Source organism: Haliaeetus albicilla, chromosome 7 (assembly GCF_947461875.1).
Source record: "Haliaeetus albicilla chromosome 7, bHalAlb1.1, whole genome shotgun sequence".
NCBI lineage: Eukaryota > Metazoa > Chordata > Aves > Accipitriformes > Accipitridae > Haliaeetus > Haliaeetus albicilla.
The window spans coordinates 18,490,332-18,508,138 of NC_091489.1; the positions used below are offsets into that span (position 1 = coordinate 18,490,332).

General features: G+C 41.6%; 2 protein-coding genes across 4 annotated transcripts in view; one reads left to right on the forward strand and one right to left on the reverse strand.

Annotated features, from left to right (window-relative positions):
* Nucleotides 1-17,783, forward strand: FUCA2 (alpha-L-fucosidase 2). Of its 3 annotated transcripts, XM_069787145.1 has the most exons (8): nt 1-334; nt 4,362-4,549; nt 6,204-6,543; nt 7,139-7,349; nt 8,713-8,903; nt 10,151-10,259; nt 11,732-11,902; nt 14,147-17,783. In XM_069787145.1, the coding sequence occupies exons 1-7, from the start codon at nt 105-107 to the stop codon at nt 11,870-11,872; spliced, it is 1,410 nt and encodes a 469-aa protein (XP_069643246.1). In that variant the 5' UTR covers nt 1-104; the 3' UTR covers nt 11,873-11,902; nt 14,147-17,783. The 3 variants fall into 3 exon arrangements, with proteins under 3 accessions (XP_069643246.1, XP_069643245.1, XP_009914883.1); XM_069787144.1 differs by lacking the exon at nt 14,147-17,783 and having other exon boundaries at nt 2-334; nt 11,732-13,848; XM_009916581.2 differs by lacking the exons at nt 1-334; nt 14,147-17,783 and adding an exon at nt 428-766 and having other exon boundaries at nt 11,732-13,848.
* PEX3 (peroxisomal biogenesis factor 3) overlaps nt 13,037-17,807 on the reverse strand; it is a 21,289-nt gene continuing 16,518 nt past the window's right edge. The window contains exons 8-12 of the mRNA XM_069787146.1: nt 17,464-17,620; nt 16,462-16,532; nt 15,516-15,638; nt 14,247-14,343; nt 13,037-13,845 (exon numbers count right to left, since the gene is read on the reverse strand). Coding sequence (XP_069643247.1) covers nt 13,762-13,845; nt 14,247-14,343; nt 15,516-15,638; nt 16,462-16,532; nt 17,464-17,620 — 532 coding nt within the window. The 3' untranslated portion in view covers nt 13,037-13,761. The remainder of the gene's footprint in view (nt 13,846-14,246; nt 14,344-15,515; nt 15,639-16,461; nt 16,533-17,463; nt 17,621-17,807) is intronic.

The window sequence follows — 17,807 nt, forward strand, 5'->3', positions numbered from 1 at the left end:
CCTCCTGTGCCCCCCCCCCGGCCAGCGGCCTCCCCCGGCGCGGCCGCGCAGCGCCGCGACCCACGCTCTGAGGAGCCGCCTCCCCTCGACCCGCCGCCGCCGCCATGTCGGGCCCGCCTGGCCGCGCCGCGCTGCTGCTGCTGCTGCTGCTGCTGGGGCTGCCCGGGCTCCTGCCGGCGCAGCCGCCGGGCGGCGCCGGGCGGCCCCGCTACGAGCCCACCTGGGGCTCGCTGGACGCCCGGCCGCTGCCCGCCTGGTTTGACGAGGCGAAGTTTGGCGTCTTCATCCACTGGGGCGTATTCTCGGTGCCCAGCTTCGGCAGCGAGTGGTTCTGGTGAGCTCCCCGGCCTGGCCCCGGCACTGGACCCCGCCCCGCCGGCCGCAGCGGCCTGCCCGGCCCGGCCCCGGCCCCGGCCCCGGCCCCGGCCCGCGGGCCTCCCCGGCGGCGGCGCCCCGCAGCCCCCTCGGGCCCCGGCGCCCCTGGGCGCGGCCGCCCTGCGGCGGCTGGGAGGGTCGCACCGAAATAGCTGCTGCGGATGGGTCGTACCAGCGATCTGAGGGGTTTGCTTAGAGAGCGGCTTTTCGGGCAGGTGGGGCTTGGTTTGGTGTCCCCCCCTTAAAGTGATGCTTAGGTTTAAAGCCCGTCTGCAGATGGCCCTGGAGCTGAGGTGTGCGGGAAGAGGTTTATTTCCACCTGAGGCCAGTCAGTGAGACCACGGACTCTATGGCGCCGTTCATGAAGGAAGCAGAGTTTCATGTGCTTCTGGTATGTCTGAGTTTCTGTCTGCCTAGCCCTAAACCTCCTGAATGTGTCGGCTAACGTTAATCAAATTCAGCAGAGGACTTGTAGAGCTGAAAGGCACATTTTCCACAGCGTTGGTGAAAGAGGCGGTTGGTTGAGTGGCAGAAGGAGGTCTCTCCAGGGCCGCGATGGAGGGACGGATGAAGGGGCTCTCTCCAGGCCTTGTGGGGATGGGTTGGGGGATCTCCCAGCCCCCGGAGAAGCCTTGCACAGCTGCTGCCCTCCGGAGTGCTGTGGCGCTGTGTGAGGAGTACAGGAGTCCATCGCTCCCTCCATCGCTGCCCTTGCTTGGCAAACTGCCTGCAGTTTTCCTGTGTATGTTTTGTGCAGTTGATGGTTTTCTTCTTTTTTTGTTACTATTTTTATTAAAGAGTACTTTCTGCTTAAAAGAGCCTAGAGCTCTGATCCTTCAAATAATTTCAATTCGAAGGCTGAATAAAACCTTTAGTTTGTGAGTGTTCACTGGTTCAGGCCCTTTGGCTGTATCTTCTTTCTATGCTCTGCCAATTACTTCCTGTATGACTTAAAGTGAGTCACATCACTTACAATATGAAGATAATGATAGCTCTGGGGCAGAGCTATGGTAAACCTTAAATGTAATATTCATAAAACAAACCAACATTGATATAAACAAACCATTGTTTTCTGACAATATTTGGTCTGCTCTTTTCAAAGTTATGTTCAAGGGTTTCAGCAGGTTTTTAAGTGGACTCTGTTTACTAATAAATTACTTTCCCTGTGCGGGGGGAAGCTAGCTTTGGGTTCAAGCCTTACTCTGAATGCTGTGCTGTGATAGTGGTGCCCAGACTCAGGATCAAGTGTTCATTTTTTGTTGTTGTTCTAAAAAGACCCCAAAACATCTAATATAGTTGATGAAGTTGGGTTTTATATCCTGTAGCCTCCCATCCTTAGGCACGTGTGGGTGTAGACCTGCTTCAAGGCCTTCTGGCAGCATGTGCAGTCAGATGATTGAGGTCCTGTGTTAGCAGCTTCAAATGGAAGTTCATAAACTCTGATATCACCCAGCCCATCCTCCTTCCCTTGGAGCTGCACAGCCTTGTTCAGGATGTTTCTAGAATCTAATCATGTCAGAGTAGAAGTGCTCATGTTAGCAAACCATGTGACAGAGGGAGAGAAGCAAAGATGTCACCTGTTTTTTTTTTTTATGCAATTACGTACTTTAAAATCAGAGTGGTTTTTTTTCTTTCTTTTTTTCCCAGGGTCTTTTAGTCAGGAAGGCTGTCTCAGCCTCTTTCTCCTAGATTTTTTTCCCTCTTGGCTGCTAGAGATGATGTTTGTTTATGCTGAACTCTGGGAAGGTTACAACAATAGCCATATGGTTACTGTGGTCTTGCAGAACTGATGTCAGAGTCCAGTTCAAGACAGGAGAGAGAAACGCATTTCAAACATACAGATTCTGGCCTGTTTTATTCCTTCACTTTCAGTTTGTTTTGTTGATGTCTAAATTTGCCAACAGCATTTTTTCTGCTCGGCTTCATTCATAGAAAGGTGAATGCTTTCAGACCTTTTTCTCTGTAAGTATTAGCAGTCACAACATATGTTTTTGTTAGAAGGTCTCCAGCAGTAAGGCTGTTTATGCAGTAAGGACTGTTGCATGCTGTTTCTGGAGCTCCTCTTTTGTTGCTAGGAAGGGGGGGGATGGAGCAGGTTGAAAATAAATAGTGGTCTATTGGAGACTTGTGATCTCTGACCACGACGAGGGTGAGAGACCACCCTTGGACCACAGAGCGGAGCTCCAAGCCTTGCTGTGGATTAGACCAGTTGGAATGGTGACAATACTGGTCACTGTTATGGGGAAGCACAGGATAGAAACTGTCTCTGTCCTTGCTAGGTGGGATGCAAAAAGAGATTAACAGCTTATTTTTCCTTCTGGTTCCTAAATCTCTGTGCGCTGGTAGGTCGGTAGTTGTGTGCCTGCGTGTTAGAGCCTGTGATGGATGTGCATTTGTAATTGTGTGGGGTTCTTGCAGAGGCATGTTGTTGGAGGACATGCCTTCTAGTAGGGTGCCTTTGCTTCAGAGCCTCACAATATGCAGCGGCTGCAGTGCACTGCAGTCACAGCTCTCTCCTGCTCTGGCACTGTGGGCATCCACTCACACATCAGGTCACTCAGCTGCATTTGGTGTAGAGGACTCTGGACCAGCAGAGAGGTAAAGCTGCTGGCCCGCATGTTTGTGGGTTGCAGGAGCTGCAGTGTGGGGGGCAGAGCAGAGATGGCTGATGTGTGAGACTTGAGGAGGGCGAGTCATGTTAGTCCAGAAAAAGTGCGTTCCTCGTGCCACCTGAGCTGTGGTTTTGGGTTTGTGTAGTGGGGTTTTGGTAGTGGGGGAGGGGCTACAGGAAGCTGCTAGAAACTTCCCCAGATCCAAGGCAGACCCACCTCTGGCCAAGGCCAAGCCCATCAGTGACAGTGGTAGCACTTCTGGGAGAACAGATTGAAGAAGGGGAACTGGCAGTGAGTACTGGGATTGGAATGTGAGAGGAACCCCTCTGCAGACACTGAGGTCAGTGAAGAAGGAGGGGGAGGAGGTGACTCCCCTGCAGCCCGTGGAGGTGAATGGTGGAGCTGATGCCCACCTGCAGCCCATGGAGGACTCCACGTCAGAGCATGCAGATGCCCTTCAAGATGGCTGTGACTCTGTGGGAAAACCTGTGCTGGAGCAGCCTGTGCCTGAAGATCTGCAGCCTGTGGAAAGGACCCATGGTGGAGGAGTTCGTGGAGAACTGTCTCCTGTGGGAGGGACCGCATGCTGGAACAGGGGAAGAGTGAGGAGTCCTCCCCCTGAGGAGGAAGGAGCAGCAGAGACAAATGTGTGATGAACTGACTGCAACCCCCATTCTGGGTCTCCCTGTGCTGCTGGGCGGAGGAGGCAGAGAAAATTGGGAGTGGAGTTGAGCCAGGAAGGATGGAGCGGTGGGGGGAAGGTGTTTTAAGATTTGGTTCTACTTCTCATTATCCTTGTTTTGATTTAATTGGTAGTAAATAAAATTGATTTTGTTTTTTCCCCAAGTTGAGTCTGTCTTTTGCCCGTGACCATAAGTGGTGAGTGATCCCTCCCTGTCCTTGTCTTGATGCATGGATGTTTCTTTATATTTTCTCCTCCTCATCCCAACCGGGCCAGGGCCAGAGAGGAGTGAGCAAGCGACCCTGTTGTGCTTTGTTGCTGGCTGGGCTTAAACCACAACAGATGCTTACCTGGACCATCTGCCTGTGCTCTCTAGTAGAGTTTTGGGATTTGGGTATTGAATAAGACTGCCATTTTTTCAGTCTCAAAGCGTAGCTGCTTTGTTTTGTTGCTCCAAATGAAATCCTGGGACCTTTCAGAAGTGGAGTGCTTGAAGGATGTAGATTATGGGCAAAGAGAAAAGGAAATCTTTGATAATCCTGTTCTGAAGCAGTTTTGTCTTATTGCCAGTGTTGAGTACCTCCAGTGCATGTGCCTCTCAGTGTGAGCTCAAATAGGAGCTAATGATTTCAATTCTCTTTTTATTTGTCTAAAAATAAACCAGCAGGCATGTTTTGCTCTATATTTTGTAGGTGGTACTGGCAGAAGGAAAAGAGAGCGCCCTATGTGAAATTCATGGAGGCAAATTACCCACCTGGGTTCAGTTATGAAGATTTTGGGCCACTGTTTACAGCAGAATTCTTTGATCCCAACCAGTGGGCAGATATTCTGAAGGCTTCAGGTGCAAAATATGTTGTCTTAACTTCAAAACATCATGAAGGTAAGTGGAAGGTTTGTAAATGTTAGTAGTTGTTGCATTCCTTTCAACAGAAGAAAAATCCAGGTGACTTTTCTGCTAAGAGAGTTAGAGAAAGCCAGGCAGGCTTACCTGCCCCAACCCAGCCAAAGAGGAAGCAAACCACCCAAGACATGTGCATGCATTTTTCTGACTCTTACACAAAAGCTATGGCCTTGAAGCCTGCATAGGAGGAAAAAACAGATTGTGCCATTGTTCTTGCTGTAGGCAAGACAGCCTGAACTGGTGGGGGCAGCTGAGCTTCCTGCAGTAGCCAGAGTTTATTTTTTATTGTTGTGCAATTCATTGCTCAAGGAACCACAAAAGTGAATTCTGCGCTGTTTAACATATGGAGGACTCCTGTGTACAGGCAGTTAACGAGCTCCATAGGTTTCTCCAAGGAATTTAGGAGCATGTTCCAGGAGTGAACTTCAGAGTTAGAAACGTACACAGGGTATAGTTCTTCTGATGCAGTGCGTAGAAGCCAAAACCTTGAACCATGTTTGTTACTTTACAGGCACAAGTGATTTTTGGCGCTGTAATTGTAAGATGTTTTGCAGGAAAAGTAAAGTGGTTAGAAGGAAATATGGTAGCAAAGAAAGTATAAAATACTAAGATGCAATGTGACAGTACATCTAGCGAACGTTGTTGGTCTTTGGGGAGATGTGGGTTCAAGACTGGCAGCTCATAACTTGTGAATTTAAATCTCAGCTCTGACACACGTAAAATCTTGATCTTGATGATGTTCGTGGCGTAATTCCCAGCGACTTCAAAAGAACCATGATTCATTTAGTCTGTCCTGTAGCCTTGGGCATGAATTTTTAGCTTGTTTGTCTAGTCAATACAATTGCATGTATCCAGTTCACAAAAATATTGCGAGATTTATTAGGCAAGGAGTGTAAAGCAGTTTGAAGGTGAGAGTGCTGCTCCTCTGGCAGTGGTCTAAGTCTGCAGTGCAGTAGTACTTGTAAGTGCTTGTTCTGGGTTGCTGGATGTCTGAAATGTTAAATCCCTCGTGATGTTTAACGCTGATACTTTACAAGCTGTTTCAGGAGTTTTTGCACTCTGCTTATATACATGTACTGAGTAGTTGATTGAGGTGTTACAAATGTCAAGTCAAATGAAAAGTGAACATTGCAGAAGATGTAAACAGAAGGGAGGAGAACAGTCTTTGAATGCAAAAGATAGCTTGTGCATTCTGCAACTGAGAGCATTTTATCTTCCAATTGTTGAATGTGTATTCACAGTTCACATGTGATACATTCAGTGAAAATGTAGATGCCTTGGAAGTTGCTGTATTTTTGGTTAATTTAATGGGGACATATGAATGGAGTGAATAATTAAGGAGAAGGAGTAATTATCCTAAGCAGTACAGAACTGGAAAATATAAATGGATATGTGTTAAAAAAACAAAAAAACCAAACCCCCAAAAAACCCAACTCATATCTGATGCTATGGCTACTGTCATCATGCATGAACAGATTATAGGCATACTTTATACCACAATAACAATTTTATTACATATATGGCTTTTATATTTATTTTTTGCAACACACTTGCAAACTACTTTCCAGAAAGAGGAACTATAACTTCCCCTCTTCTGCTTCCCTTTCTTATCCTTCGATTTTTCTCTTTTCAGGCTTTACTTTGTGGGGGTCCAAATATTCTTGGAACTGGAATGCTGTTGATGTGGGACCGAAACGAGATCTTGTGGCTGAACTAGCAATGTCTGTTAGAAACAAGACTGACTTGCGTTTTGGGTTATATCATTCCCTGTTTGAATGGTTTAATCCTCTTTTCCTTGAGGATGCCACCAATGTCTTTAAGACAAGAAAGTTTCCAGCTAGTAAATCCTTACCAGAACTCTATGAAATTGTGACCAAGTACCAACCAGAAATAATTTGGTCTGATGGGAATGGAAATGCACCAGATACTTACTGGAACAGCACTGGTTTCTTGGCTTGGCTGTATAATGACAGGTACATAATGATGCTGGTTTAGCTCCTTATCTGAAATTCTGCTCTGTGTCTTGTTTGTCTCATTTTCTATATATTTTGTGGAACCTATTACCTCTTTTCATGAGGACTTAACTAAATATTAATTTTCCTGAAATCCAGGTCTTCCCTACAACTATCAAGGCTTGCTTTAGAAGAAGACTTCTTCATATTTTTTTAACCACATTTGCAAATTAATTAGTTAAAATGGTATTTGCTATTCTACCTAATCATATTCTTCTCTAAGTATTGTGTAGCAGGATAATTTGAGAATATGGGTGCATTGTTGTCATAGCAGAATGAATATCTGGTTGTGAATGTGAAGTGCAGGCTGATTTCTGGCAGACCTCCTGTGAAAGTCAAGTGTATTTCCCTAAGAAATGCCAACCTGGACCTTTTACTAGCAAAGGATGAGAATAGGATTCCTGATCTAATTGTTATAAATTAATAGTACAGAAGTCATCCTAAATGTTAGTTTCTGAGAGGGGTGTGCATGTGAGAAGGCTGGCCCACTGGCACTGACTCACTGGCTGTGAGTGCGTTTTATAGAATAAAAATAATAAAATTTCTCTGTTTCCAGTCCAGTCCGGGACACAGTTGTGACCAATGACCGCTGGGGAGTTGGCAGCATCTGTACACATGGTGGATTCTACACTTGTAGTGACCGGTATAACCCCGGCCACTTCCTGCCTCACAAGTGGGAGAACTGTATGACTATTGACAAGAGGTCATGGGGGTACAGGAGGAACGCACAGCTTGACGATTACCTCACAATCGAGGACTTGGTGAAGGTACAGAGGGACAAAGGAGTTGCCTGCAACTTCTGTTTCTCCCTCCTGATATTATGCTATATAACATTTCAATTATGTATCTATTTTTATTAAAAAATTATTAACTGATGAAATAATAATTTTGTTCATTTGTAGCCTAAGACTGGCAGGATGGAATATCCATGTAATTCTTATTTATTTTATAGAAATGACTGAAAGAAAAAACTACCTAGTAAAATTTCAGTTTCTTGGAAGCTGTTTCCCCTGTGAGTAACTGGCCAAGGACTGATCCGGATAGTCTCATAATTACCTTTTCTACTAAGTTTTTCTAGTAACTGCACCTTTAAGTTGATGGGAAGCAAACAGTTGCAGTTTCACTGTTCCTGTTTAGGAACTCCTTATTGAAGGCTACATCTCTTCCCCTGTCTAGCTAGAAACAGTTTATAATTCTTAATAGTCTTTTTACCTTGTAGTGAGAAACTTTCCTTTTTTCCCACTTCGTTTAAAGAAAAAAACCCAACACACTTATTACAGACATACAGATAAACACTAGTAGATGCACATAGCTGGTGTTAATAGAATGTTGATTCCCTTTGCTAGTCTAAGGTATTAAAAAAAGAATTGAAGCTTAGGAAAACTGAATCAATCTTTCAGATAAATGCATTTAATTGCAAAATTCAGCTAGTGAGGGAAAGATTGTTATTGTTGCTTAATCCAGATCTGTTCCTAGTACTGTCCTTGCAAAAGATAATTTCAAATTGAAGTAACCTCTTTTCAGAGGCAGGTTTAAATTCATTCAGTAGCTTGTCTCCAGCTGTCTGTTCCTCAGACTTGTGCATCTTGGTCCATGATCTCTGGAGGGCAGTGTGGATGTGAACACAAATATTTATGGGACTCTCTTGAAGGCTTCCTCATGTTTTACAGATGTCTCTCTAAAATAGGGAGAGCATCAAACCGAGGAAGGAGGAAGTTGCTTCTCTCAGCTTCAGTAAAAATGAAGTGGCATCCGTTAGCCTTATTCTCCTCTCGTGTAGAGAAATCTATCTGTCCTATCGGTAAAACACTTATGAAATTGCTGCAGAAGTCAAAACGTTAAGAAGTTGTGGGATCTGATTCTAATGTAGATTCAGTCACACACATTGGTGCAAAATTCTATTTTGGGATGTTTTCTGCCATAAAAATTGACAGCGGAGCTTTGTTTTATGGGAGCTTAAATTTTGTGTTGACTGTTGGGATGACCCCCAAAGTCTCAACAGGCAGCAGTAACATAACTTGTTCAGTTCATTGTTCTGAAGCAGTACGGCAGACTTCAGAAAGTACTTCAAATGTATGATTTCATTAGCCGTAACCATGTGCTCTGTGCATATGTTTAAAAACATTTCAGCAACTTGTAGAAACAGTGTCTTGTGGAGGAAATCTCCTGATGAATATTGGGCCCACTCATGATGGTCGCATCGCTGTTATATTTGAGGAACGCCTGAGGCAGATGGGTGCCTGGCTGAAAGTCAATGGAGAAGCCATCTATGGAACGAAACCATGGAGAGCACAGAATGACACGGTCACACCAGAAGTGTGGTAAGGCTACTGAATCAAAACATAGACTGTGTAAGCAGCAGCAGTGTATGTGAAACTTTGAAATTCTTTATGACTTGATGCTACAGAAATCACCAGCTTAGTTTGTATGCTGTGAAATTAACCCTTTTGTCAGTTTAAGTAACTGCACATAAAAGAGTATATAAAACTGTAGGTAGGTGATGGGTGTCAGAGACGGTAGTTTTGGAATGATGCTAAGGCTGAAGGAAAGGTTGCAAGCCTTTCCTTGGTGATCTTGTGCTTCTTAGCGTAGCTGGCAACAGAAACTATAGAAAAAATAAAATCCAGAATTATAAAACTGCTATGTAGTGTTTATCTGTACAAAGGAATACTTGATGTCACTCTTTAGAGAGAAAGAGGGGAGAGAAAGAAACTAGAAATCAGTCTAGCATATTCTGCATTTCTTTTTAAGGTAAAAATGCATGGGAAGATAACAGCAATTGTTTGGTCACTAAATTGTCAGTCTCTGGACTCTCCTCTGCCTTCATGCCTCATAGCTGCTGTAACGCCTTAATGATCCATCAGGGTCTTGGTCTTGACCCTCTTCTCTGCCTCAGTGGGCCTTTTTACTCTTGCTCCCAGTAAGATTTGGCTATCTGGCTTTAGTCTTGAAATGCTGAACTGTTGACTGTTTAGTAAAACCACTTCTGAGAGCAATAAAAAATTGTAACTAAATGAAGGAAGGATGGAGGAATGTTTCAAGTGTATGCCACAAGATTTCCGGAGATATACTGTAGATAATGTCTGCTGAAATGAAATTTTTAAAAAACTAGCTATGCAAGGTGGAAGCTTTATTGTTGCATGTACTCTTGTTAAATCTTTTTTAGTGGAATGTCTGTATGTTTGTGTATGGATGTGAATTACCGCATTTTTCTGAATATAACCCACAATTGTCTGTTAATGATTCCCCCTGCCCTGCAAGTACCTCCTTCCTATATGGTTGAGCAGCAGTGAGTTATTATATACTTGCTAAAGTTACTACAGATGTTTACCTCTGAATTCAGTTCTTTAATAGTCTCTATTACCTGTAGTTTGTTGGAACATATTTTCAAGGAACAGTACTTTATTAAAGGGTATAAATTGTCTGAAAAGATGGTTATGTGTGTGAAAGTGTAATTAATGCCAACTTTTCAAATCCATTTTTCCAGTCTTGAAAGCACTCTGTGTATCACTTCAGAAAATTTACAAGGAAAAACTGACATGCATTTCTGTTCCCCATTTCCAACCAGGTACACTTTCAGTCCTAAAGAAGGCCAAGTCAATGCTATCTTCCTTAACTGGCCAGTCTCTGGGACTCTGGAACTTGGTGAGCCACAGGCTAAGCTTGGAGAAACACAGGTAAAAGACAACACACCCCAAACACCCCCACTTGCCCTCTTCCCCTTTAGAACAGTGAGGTTTTTAACATATAGTGCAAGAAATTAACATACTCTGAAGGAAAACACCTCTAGGATTTGTCATGTTCCATCATGTTTGTTTTAGTTTCTGGCATCTTTGGGAATGCATAGCTCTTAGGACAGAGTATGTTGGAAGAGACCCAGCAAAACATTTTCGTTCTGGGACCTCCTTGTTGTAGTCCTCCCAGTGGGATGCTGCTTCTCCAACAAACAAAGTTAGACTGAATTGTTGCTGGGATATGTTTTAGCTTGCAAACTAAGGATCATAAAAAGAGGCCAAGTAGCAAGGAAAAAAACTGTGCTGCCCCTCCCGTTTCCTGTGTAGACTCTAACTCAGCATGACCTTTCTTTATAAATAGCTTTCCTCATGACTTCAGTGATACTCTAATTGCTGTAATGGTGCAGTAGTTTCAAGTCAAAGCCTTGCACAAAGGGAAAGCACACAGAGGTTTTCATTGCCTATGGAGGCTAAATATTAAGTTAGTGCGACCCTAGATGGGTGTCAGTGTGTCAGAAATTGAGGACACTGATGCCACATGTACACTAGCAAGTAGTGTAACCCAGTGGAAGCAGATTTATAGAGAACAGCTGGTGCTCAGGACTTGGTATCAACACTCTGCATTCAAGGTGGGGATTCACTTTGGCTTAGCTCTGTTCTGGTCTCATGCATTGGCTGTCCACTAGCTGCTGAAATGCATTAAGGGTGTTTCTGGACTGCCTCCTCTGGCCTAGTTCCATATGAAAACAATCTATTTAGTGCCAAGACAGCTCTGTGATAAGGAAGAAAGAGTAATTTCAGAAGTGATGTAGATGCATCTTGAATTTTGGAGAGGCGTCTAGACTATATGTGTATAAGACAGTAATGCTCCTTAGTAGTAGAGACTGGTCTTCAGCTGCTCCACTATTTTCAGCATTTCACCAGCTGGTGTAAGAGTCTCACCATGAAACCTATATGTGTGTTGTTAGTGGAGGGGTTCTTCAGGTCAGCTGTTTGAGGTATCTCTGGCTGCGCTCTGTAAGAAACAGTGATGCTCATTCAAGACCACAAGTTCCACCATGGGAAACGGGCATTTGGGAAATAGGCGATACAAAGCTGCGTACTATGGCACCCAGATCCCTGCTTTGACCCAAATCCCATCCCAAATACTTCTGAGAAGTGTTTTTGTAGCTCTTAAAGCCCCAAGTACTTCTCAAGACCCAACATCACTAACTTTATTACTTACTTTATCTACTTTGCAAGTATTTTTCTATTAATTACCTTTAATGATTATAATTCATTTGGTTGGTAAGTGGCATTTAGAGGGTAATTGGATAGTAAAGTATAGCTATGGATCAACATTTCTTTGTCAATATTGCAATTATATGCACTTTGAAAAGACACTGTTCTAATTACAGTATATGTTTCCATCTCAGGTGAAGCTGGTTGGCTACAAGGAACTGCTGAAATGGGTTGCCCTAGGAGAAAAGGGAATTGTTATAGCTCTACCTCAGTTAACTCCTAAGCAATTGCCATGTCAGTGGGGCTGGACTTTACAGCTGATTGACATAAACTAAGCCATACACTGCTGGAGCCTTGGGTAGTAGGTAATGCTGCTCTTTTGCCAGTTTCTAATCATTGGTTTCTAACTGGTACTTGCTTGACTGAGAAACATCAATAATTTCACTTTTTATGAAAGGTGGGCTGTAATTAAAGGATGGAATGAACCTCACGTGAAATCTAGCACTAGATAGTTGAATCTCTGCATACAATTTTTTTCTTTGAACTTGTGTGAAAAACTGAGCATCTACCTTGAGCTCTCTACTTTTATTTTTTTTAGTCAGTTTCTTGCCAAGTTTCGCGAAGAAGGCGGGGTGGGGACAGGGGAAACAGGCACTGGATTTTTAAAGCCATGAGAAAGAACAAAGCTAGCTCAAGCCAGTGTTCAAATGCACGTAAGTCAGTCAGTTGTATGTCTTAATGGAAGAAATCTAACTTCCACAAAACTGTACAGTAAAAACTGAGTTTTAGAGAAAAGAATAAATTTCTTCCAGTTGTGTGCAACAATTGGCAGCTGATAGTTTCAGCTGAGTAGGGTACTGGATCTAGAAGGGTGAGGAATATTTCACAAATGTATGGAGGAAATGCATATATGTACATCTTCATTTCTCATCATGAAAATCATTAATTTTACATGTTCCTACTCTTGAGTAGTCCTATTACTGGGATGCAAGTAAAGTGGGAAAGGGGTTTTTTTTTGCTGTTTTGTATAATTCTACATGCTTAAAGCTGATTCTTGTTTACAGCCATTTTTACACAGTTACTAGGTTGCTTTCTGTGAACTATTAAACAAAACATACTTCAGTTACTAACCTTTTTTTTTAAAAAAGAGAAATAAACAGGAGTTGCTAGGGATCCTCAGCTTTGGCAGAGACACAACACTTTAAGCAGAGGATAGACTGCACCCAACTTGAAAAATACCCAAACTCATCATGTGTTAGGATTTGTATGGACAGATCTGCACTGTGCAGTTTGCAAAGACGGGGAGGTATAGGACAACAAAAAGCATGAAGTGTTTCAGTGTAGAGAGCAAGGGTTTATTTTTCCTGAGTAATGTTAATAAGTGCAAAACTATTACTGTACAAGTTTAAATTTATTCTTTCAACTATGTCAAGATGTTAAGTAATGGGCCAAATGAAGTTATTCTTGTCTTCCCTACTAGTAATGTTAATACACACAAATTTTACATTAAAATATTTTATTACAATACAGACCATTGGGCTCAAAATTAATACAAATTAAGATAAAATATTTACAAGTTAATGTGTACAGTGTAGCTGTTTGAACAGCATAAACAAGAGAACTTCTAAAAATCCACATTCCTTTAATATTAAGTAATAGAAAGCACACACCACACCCCCCAGCTTGTTCAAGAGGAACGTGCATCAGTTGGCAAAGGCTTTCTGAAGAACGAGAAACTCTTTGGAATCACATTTGTAAAGTTAAGGAAAAAAAGTTTTCCTTTATAAAAAGAAAAATTTGGGAGAAGAAGAAAGAAGCCTTGCTTCATTCTGCTACTCTCTGCTATTCTTAGATCACCATCATTAGTTTTTTTCCAAAATTTACACAGCCCAAGCAAACAAATGATTTTTTTTTTAGTAACTTGTTGTAATACTGCCACCAGATGCCTTTCAGATGCAATAAAAATAATCAAATTAATTATGGAAGAGTTTAACCACTTTAATAGAAAAGTCTTTACATACAATGATTCTTTCAACAAGAATATTTTTAATGGGTGTTTGAAACAGAATTCTATTAGAACAAATATGGGCTCACTCCCACTTTTTTCAGGATGTTCTTTCTGCTGGTCTACCACTCCTACACCATTATAAAATTAACCCAAGTCTCATCAGTAGTCACAAGGGATTTGTTATAAATACAGGATCTATTCCTATAAATGTGCAGTTCATTTCTCTAGTTGCTGAGGGGTACTAAAAGCTTCATAAACATTAGCAGCAAAATCTTTCACTTGTTCCATCATCAACAGGTCCTGGAAGAAATTTAAAGAATAAATGTGCTTAATCAAACACATCCACCACTATTCTGGTTTTGCTGCAGTATGTAATTCATCATGAGAAAAGCACGTGACACTCCCACAGAGATGTAACTCAAATTTCTTGCTTTAGAAAAGTTTAGGAGCAGAATTGCAAGCAGAACCAAGTTAAGAGATATTTTGTGCTTCTGCACAGTTTAGCAGAGGGAAGAGTTTCTAGAAAAAGAGCATATTTTTGGAAGATACAAATGTAGAAAAAGTTTAAGTTATGCCAATTGTTTCTACTTTTTTTTAAAAGCCACTAAAATTAAACAGAATGAAGTATGTTATTAAGAAGAAATATACAAGATTAATTTCAAAATTTTACTTGGGATATTTTAAATAAGCAAGATTCTTACCTGAACAAAGTGACTGGGTGTTTCACTGCATACTGAATGGATCTGTCCATTTATTATTGGAATTATCTTGGCTAAAGGAAGACTGACACTGGAAAGACTAGAAAAGAACAAAAATATTGACCTAGACCTGTCTGACATTAGTAAAGCCACTAAACTGTGAGTATTACAGTTCTGAAAATTACTACTTCAGAAGTAAGCGTTGAAAGACTGCAAACTAAAATGTACAGATGAAGTTGGTTCCCCCCCCCGCCCCCATCAAGCTTTTCATTTAATATAGAGAAGTACCAAAGCAAATTCAGTTGGTGTTCCTATTACACACAGTTTCACACTTGCTTCTCATGCAAGAGAAATATGGTTTAGGCAGAGTCTTTACATGTGTGTGTGTATGTAAACAGTTCTTAGCACTATTTCAAACTCTAAACCTGGCTTAGGACAGACAGCCAAACTACAGCCTTTGGGACATTTTAAGTATGTAAATAGTGTATATTTAAATAAAAACATTACTCTGAGTGCCATCAGTTACTAAAATGAATAATAACTGGGTTTTTGGATGTTTGAGGTTTTAATTTTTAGTATTTTAGAAATCACATTTCAAGGATTTGAACACCACTTTTGGATTTGTAACACTCTCACTGCCCTGTTTAAAACCAAAGTTAACTTCAGAATAAAAGCTATTTTTAAACAGCTTTCTAGGAAGAGGTAGAAGATCCTGAATGTTAGGATCTTTTTTCAGCATAGCAGCAAAGAACCTAAAGCTCCATAAGGTGCTTTGGCTACATGTATTTGGAGAATCATGGTAATGCCTGCCTGCCTTGAGAACTACAGTAACTGACAGTTAGAGACTGGGGCGTACAGAGCTTATCTGCTGACTGTAGGGAAACGCTATCTTTCTCACGGCCTCATAGGGGAGGTACTGTAATACATCTTTCAGTAGTCACCACCAGTGGGGTAAATCCTCCTTAGCCAGAAAGGCAGTCTGCTTGTACAGTGTTCAGGCAAAAAGTAGGTGGTGTAGGTCTTCTGATTGCTACTTTTAGATCTGCAAGTAATGGTAGGAAAGACACCTCATGTAAATTCTAGCTATTTCATGGGTGGGAAGAAACGTGCAATACAAGTGAGGAGATTGCAGTTATTCTTGAAGAGCAAGAAGCAGAATTCTTTCCAGCATGAGAACTTCAAGTAGGCAGGAAAATCAATAGCCTTTTTTGGAATTCACTACGATCCCAAAGCATTATTCACATGAGAACCAGAACAAAAGAAAACATTTACCTATTTACAGAGCCATTCTGAGAGAGGTCCTTTTCAGTAGGTCTAAAAAACTCTGCCATATTGTCCAGTAGTCGACTGAATCCTCTATTTAAACATGTGCTCAAAACTGTACTGAAGTCTGGACTGGAAGGGGGGAGAAAAAAAGTTTCATTCCTGGGATTTACTTTTCCAAACTAAAAAACCCTGCAAGTATTCAGTGTTACAGATGTCCCTCCCACAAGGGAAGATGTATGACCCAGATAAAAGGCCATTAGTATAGCCACCTCAAGAAAGACCAGCTCCCAAATAACTCCACAGCAAACCAAACAACCACCTAAACGCTACCCTAAGATTACTAACACCCAGATAAATCTAAAGGATTCCTCACTTCTCTTTCTTATTAATAACACAGAAGGGACTTACCTCATCCTTAAAATGCCCCAGATCTCTAGCAGCTAAATTGCAAGAATAGTTTGGCATTTGGCTCAATTCCCTCATATTCAATGTTTATTATAGATGCCTCACTTTGGTAGCTTTCTGGTAAAAGGATGCATACAACCGCTCTCAAAACCATGCATTAGAAATACATTCTGATGAGCCAGAACTGGTGTTCGTTTTATCAAAGGAAGTAAATCCAATAAAATGACTCTCAATTTACCCTGCTTTAGCAGAAGAGAAGTACTCTTCTGTTCCTGCATAACTACAGAAAAGTGAGGAAGAGATAAGGGGGTGTGACTGGGAAGGACATCCTCGTCATCTCATTAAGGCAGGATTGTTTCTTATAAGTTTCAGAGCGCTCAGATTTTGGAAATCCCAGCCTACAATTAGTGAATATAAAAGTTTAATGCAACAGAGTGGCCACATTTTGCAAATGAAAGTTGACAGCTTTTTATATTAAAGAAATGGTCTTACACAAACAGTAGTTCTGAGGAAGAGTTTAATAGGAATACAGAATATTTCTCTATACCTTTCTAGCATATCTCTAGTTTCATTAAGTAATTTAATTGTAGCAATGTCTCTTTCTGTCAGTCCACAGGCCTAGAAAAAGCAAAGACAGACACTATTTAGTAAGAAATCTATTGGCAACCGTAACAACAGAAATGGAAGAGTTTTGTACCATGGAATTAAAGTCAAGATGTGTAAGGCAAATCTATTTAAAAGAAAAGATTTACTGTCGTAAATCAGATTCTTTATAATTTGTGTTCTAATTTCCCTTTTAAATGGTCACTGTAGGATTTTTTTTTTTACTAAAAACAGTATTAGCAGGAAATACCAGACTAATTGAACAAAGTATTTTTTCCACTTCTGACCTCCGAAACTGAAATAAACCCTGCCTATCAGCTTAAGTTAAAGGGATAAGTGCATGCAGTCACACAATGAAGCCTAAGTTTCTTCTTTACACTACTGTGATACCAAGTTAAGCATGAGTTTTCTCCAACCTGTGGTGTGGATGGAGACAAACGCCTTTAGAAAATTTAGGAAATTAATGTTACAACTGAGATTAGATACACCTTTCCCTTGACTCCTGTTCATTTTCCAGCCCAAAGCGACAAAGGACTCCCAGCACACCATCACCTTCCTGTGCATCAGCCAAGATGCTACAGCTGTCCATGATCTTTGCTGGTACACAAGTGCAAGGTAATACAATTTAGCTTAGGGCTGAGTTAAGCTGCATTGTGTTACAGCACACGTCACAGGCTAAAAGCAGTAACTGGGCTGTGTTCCTGAGCTCAGAGCTGACATTCTGAGGATGGCACTTGTTTTCAATCAAATCTGAAGAAAGTACAACTTTACTTTGCCTTGATTAAAGGTATAAGGACACTTGATGTATGACAGAAGGGGCCTTGCCTTTTAATAAAAGATACAGATGCCATGGTATAGCTAGAGGACTGTTACATACCCTTCTCTCCCCAAACCAAAAAAAACCACAGAATGAAAAAAGATAGATGAAAGAAACTGAAACAAGTACCTGGGTGGCCAGGGGATTTTCTTCATCTGGCATCAGATAATGACATAAGGGAGAGTGAGATGCAATCTGATCTGAATCTTTATGTTCCACTACTTCCCTGATATCTTTAACTTTCTGCTCCAGCTCCAGAAGAGATAGGGTGTGCTTAAGGGAAATACTGGAAAGGAAGAGAGACTACAGTGTTGGTTGCAAAATGAATAATGATGCTTTGTTCTCCTCCCGGTAACATGTTCACAAGTAACAGGATCCCAGTCTGCTATATGAGTTTGCACTGGCAGATATAGCCTGCTATAATAAAAAAATTGTTTTGGAAAAAGTCAGTACACCTTCCTTTTTTTTTTAAT

Excerpts from the sequence above, each read along its gene's own strand:
- FUCA2 (XM_069787145.1), top strand. The coding sequence starts at position 105 with ATGTCGGGCCCGCCTGGCCGCGCCGCGCTGCTGCTGCTGCTGCTGCTG. Across the intron at positions 4,550-6,203 it reads AACTTCAAAACATCATGAAG|GCTTTACTTTGTGGGGGTCC; the intron begins GTAAGTGGAAGG and ends TTCTCTTTTCAG. Across the intron at positions 10,260-11,731 it reads CTAAGCTTGGAGAAACACAG|GTGAAGCTGGTTGGCTACAA; the intron begins GTAAAAGACAAC and ends TTTCCATCTCAG.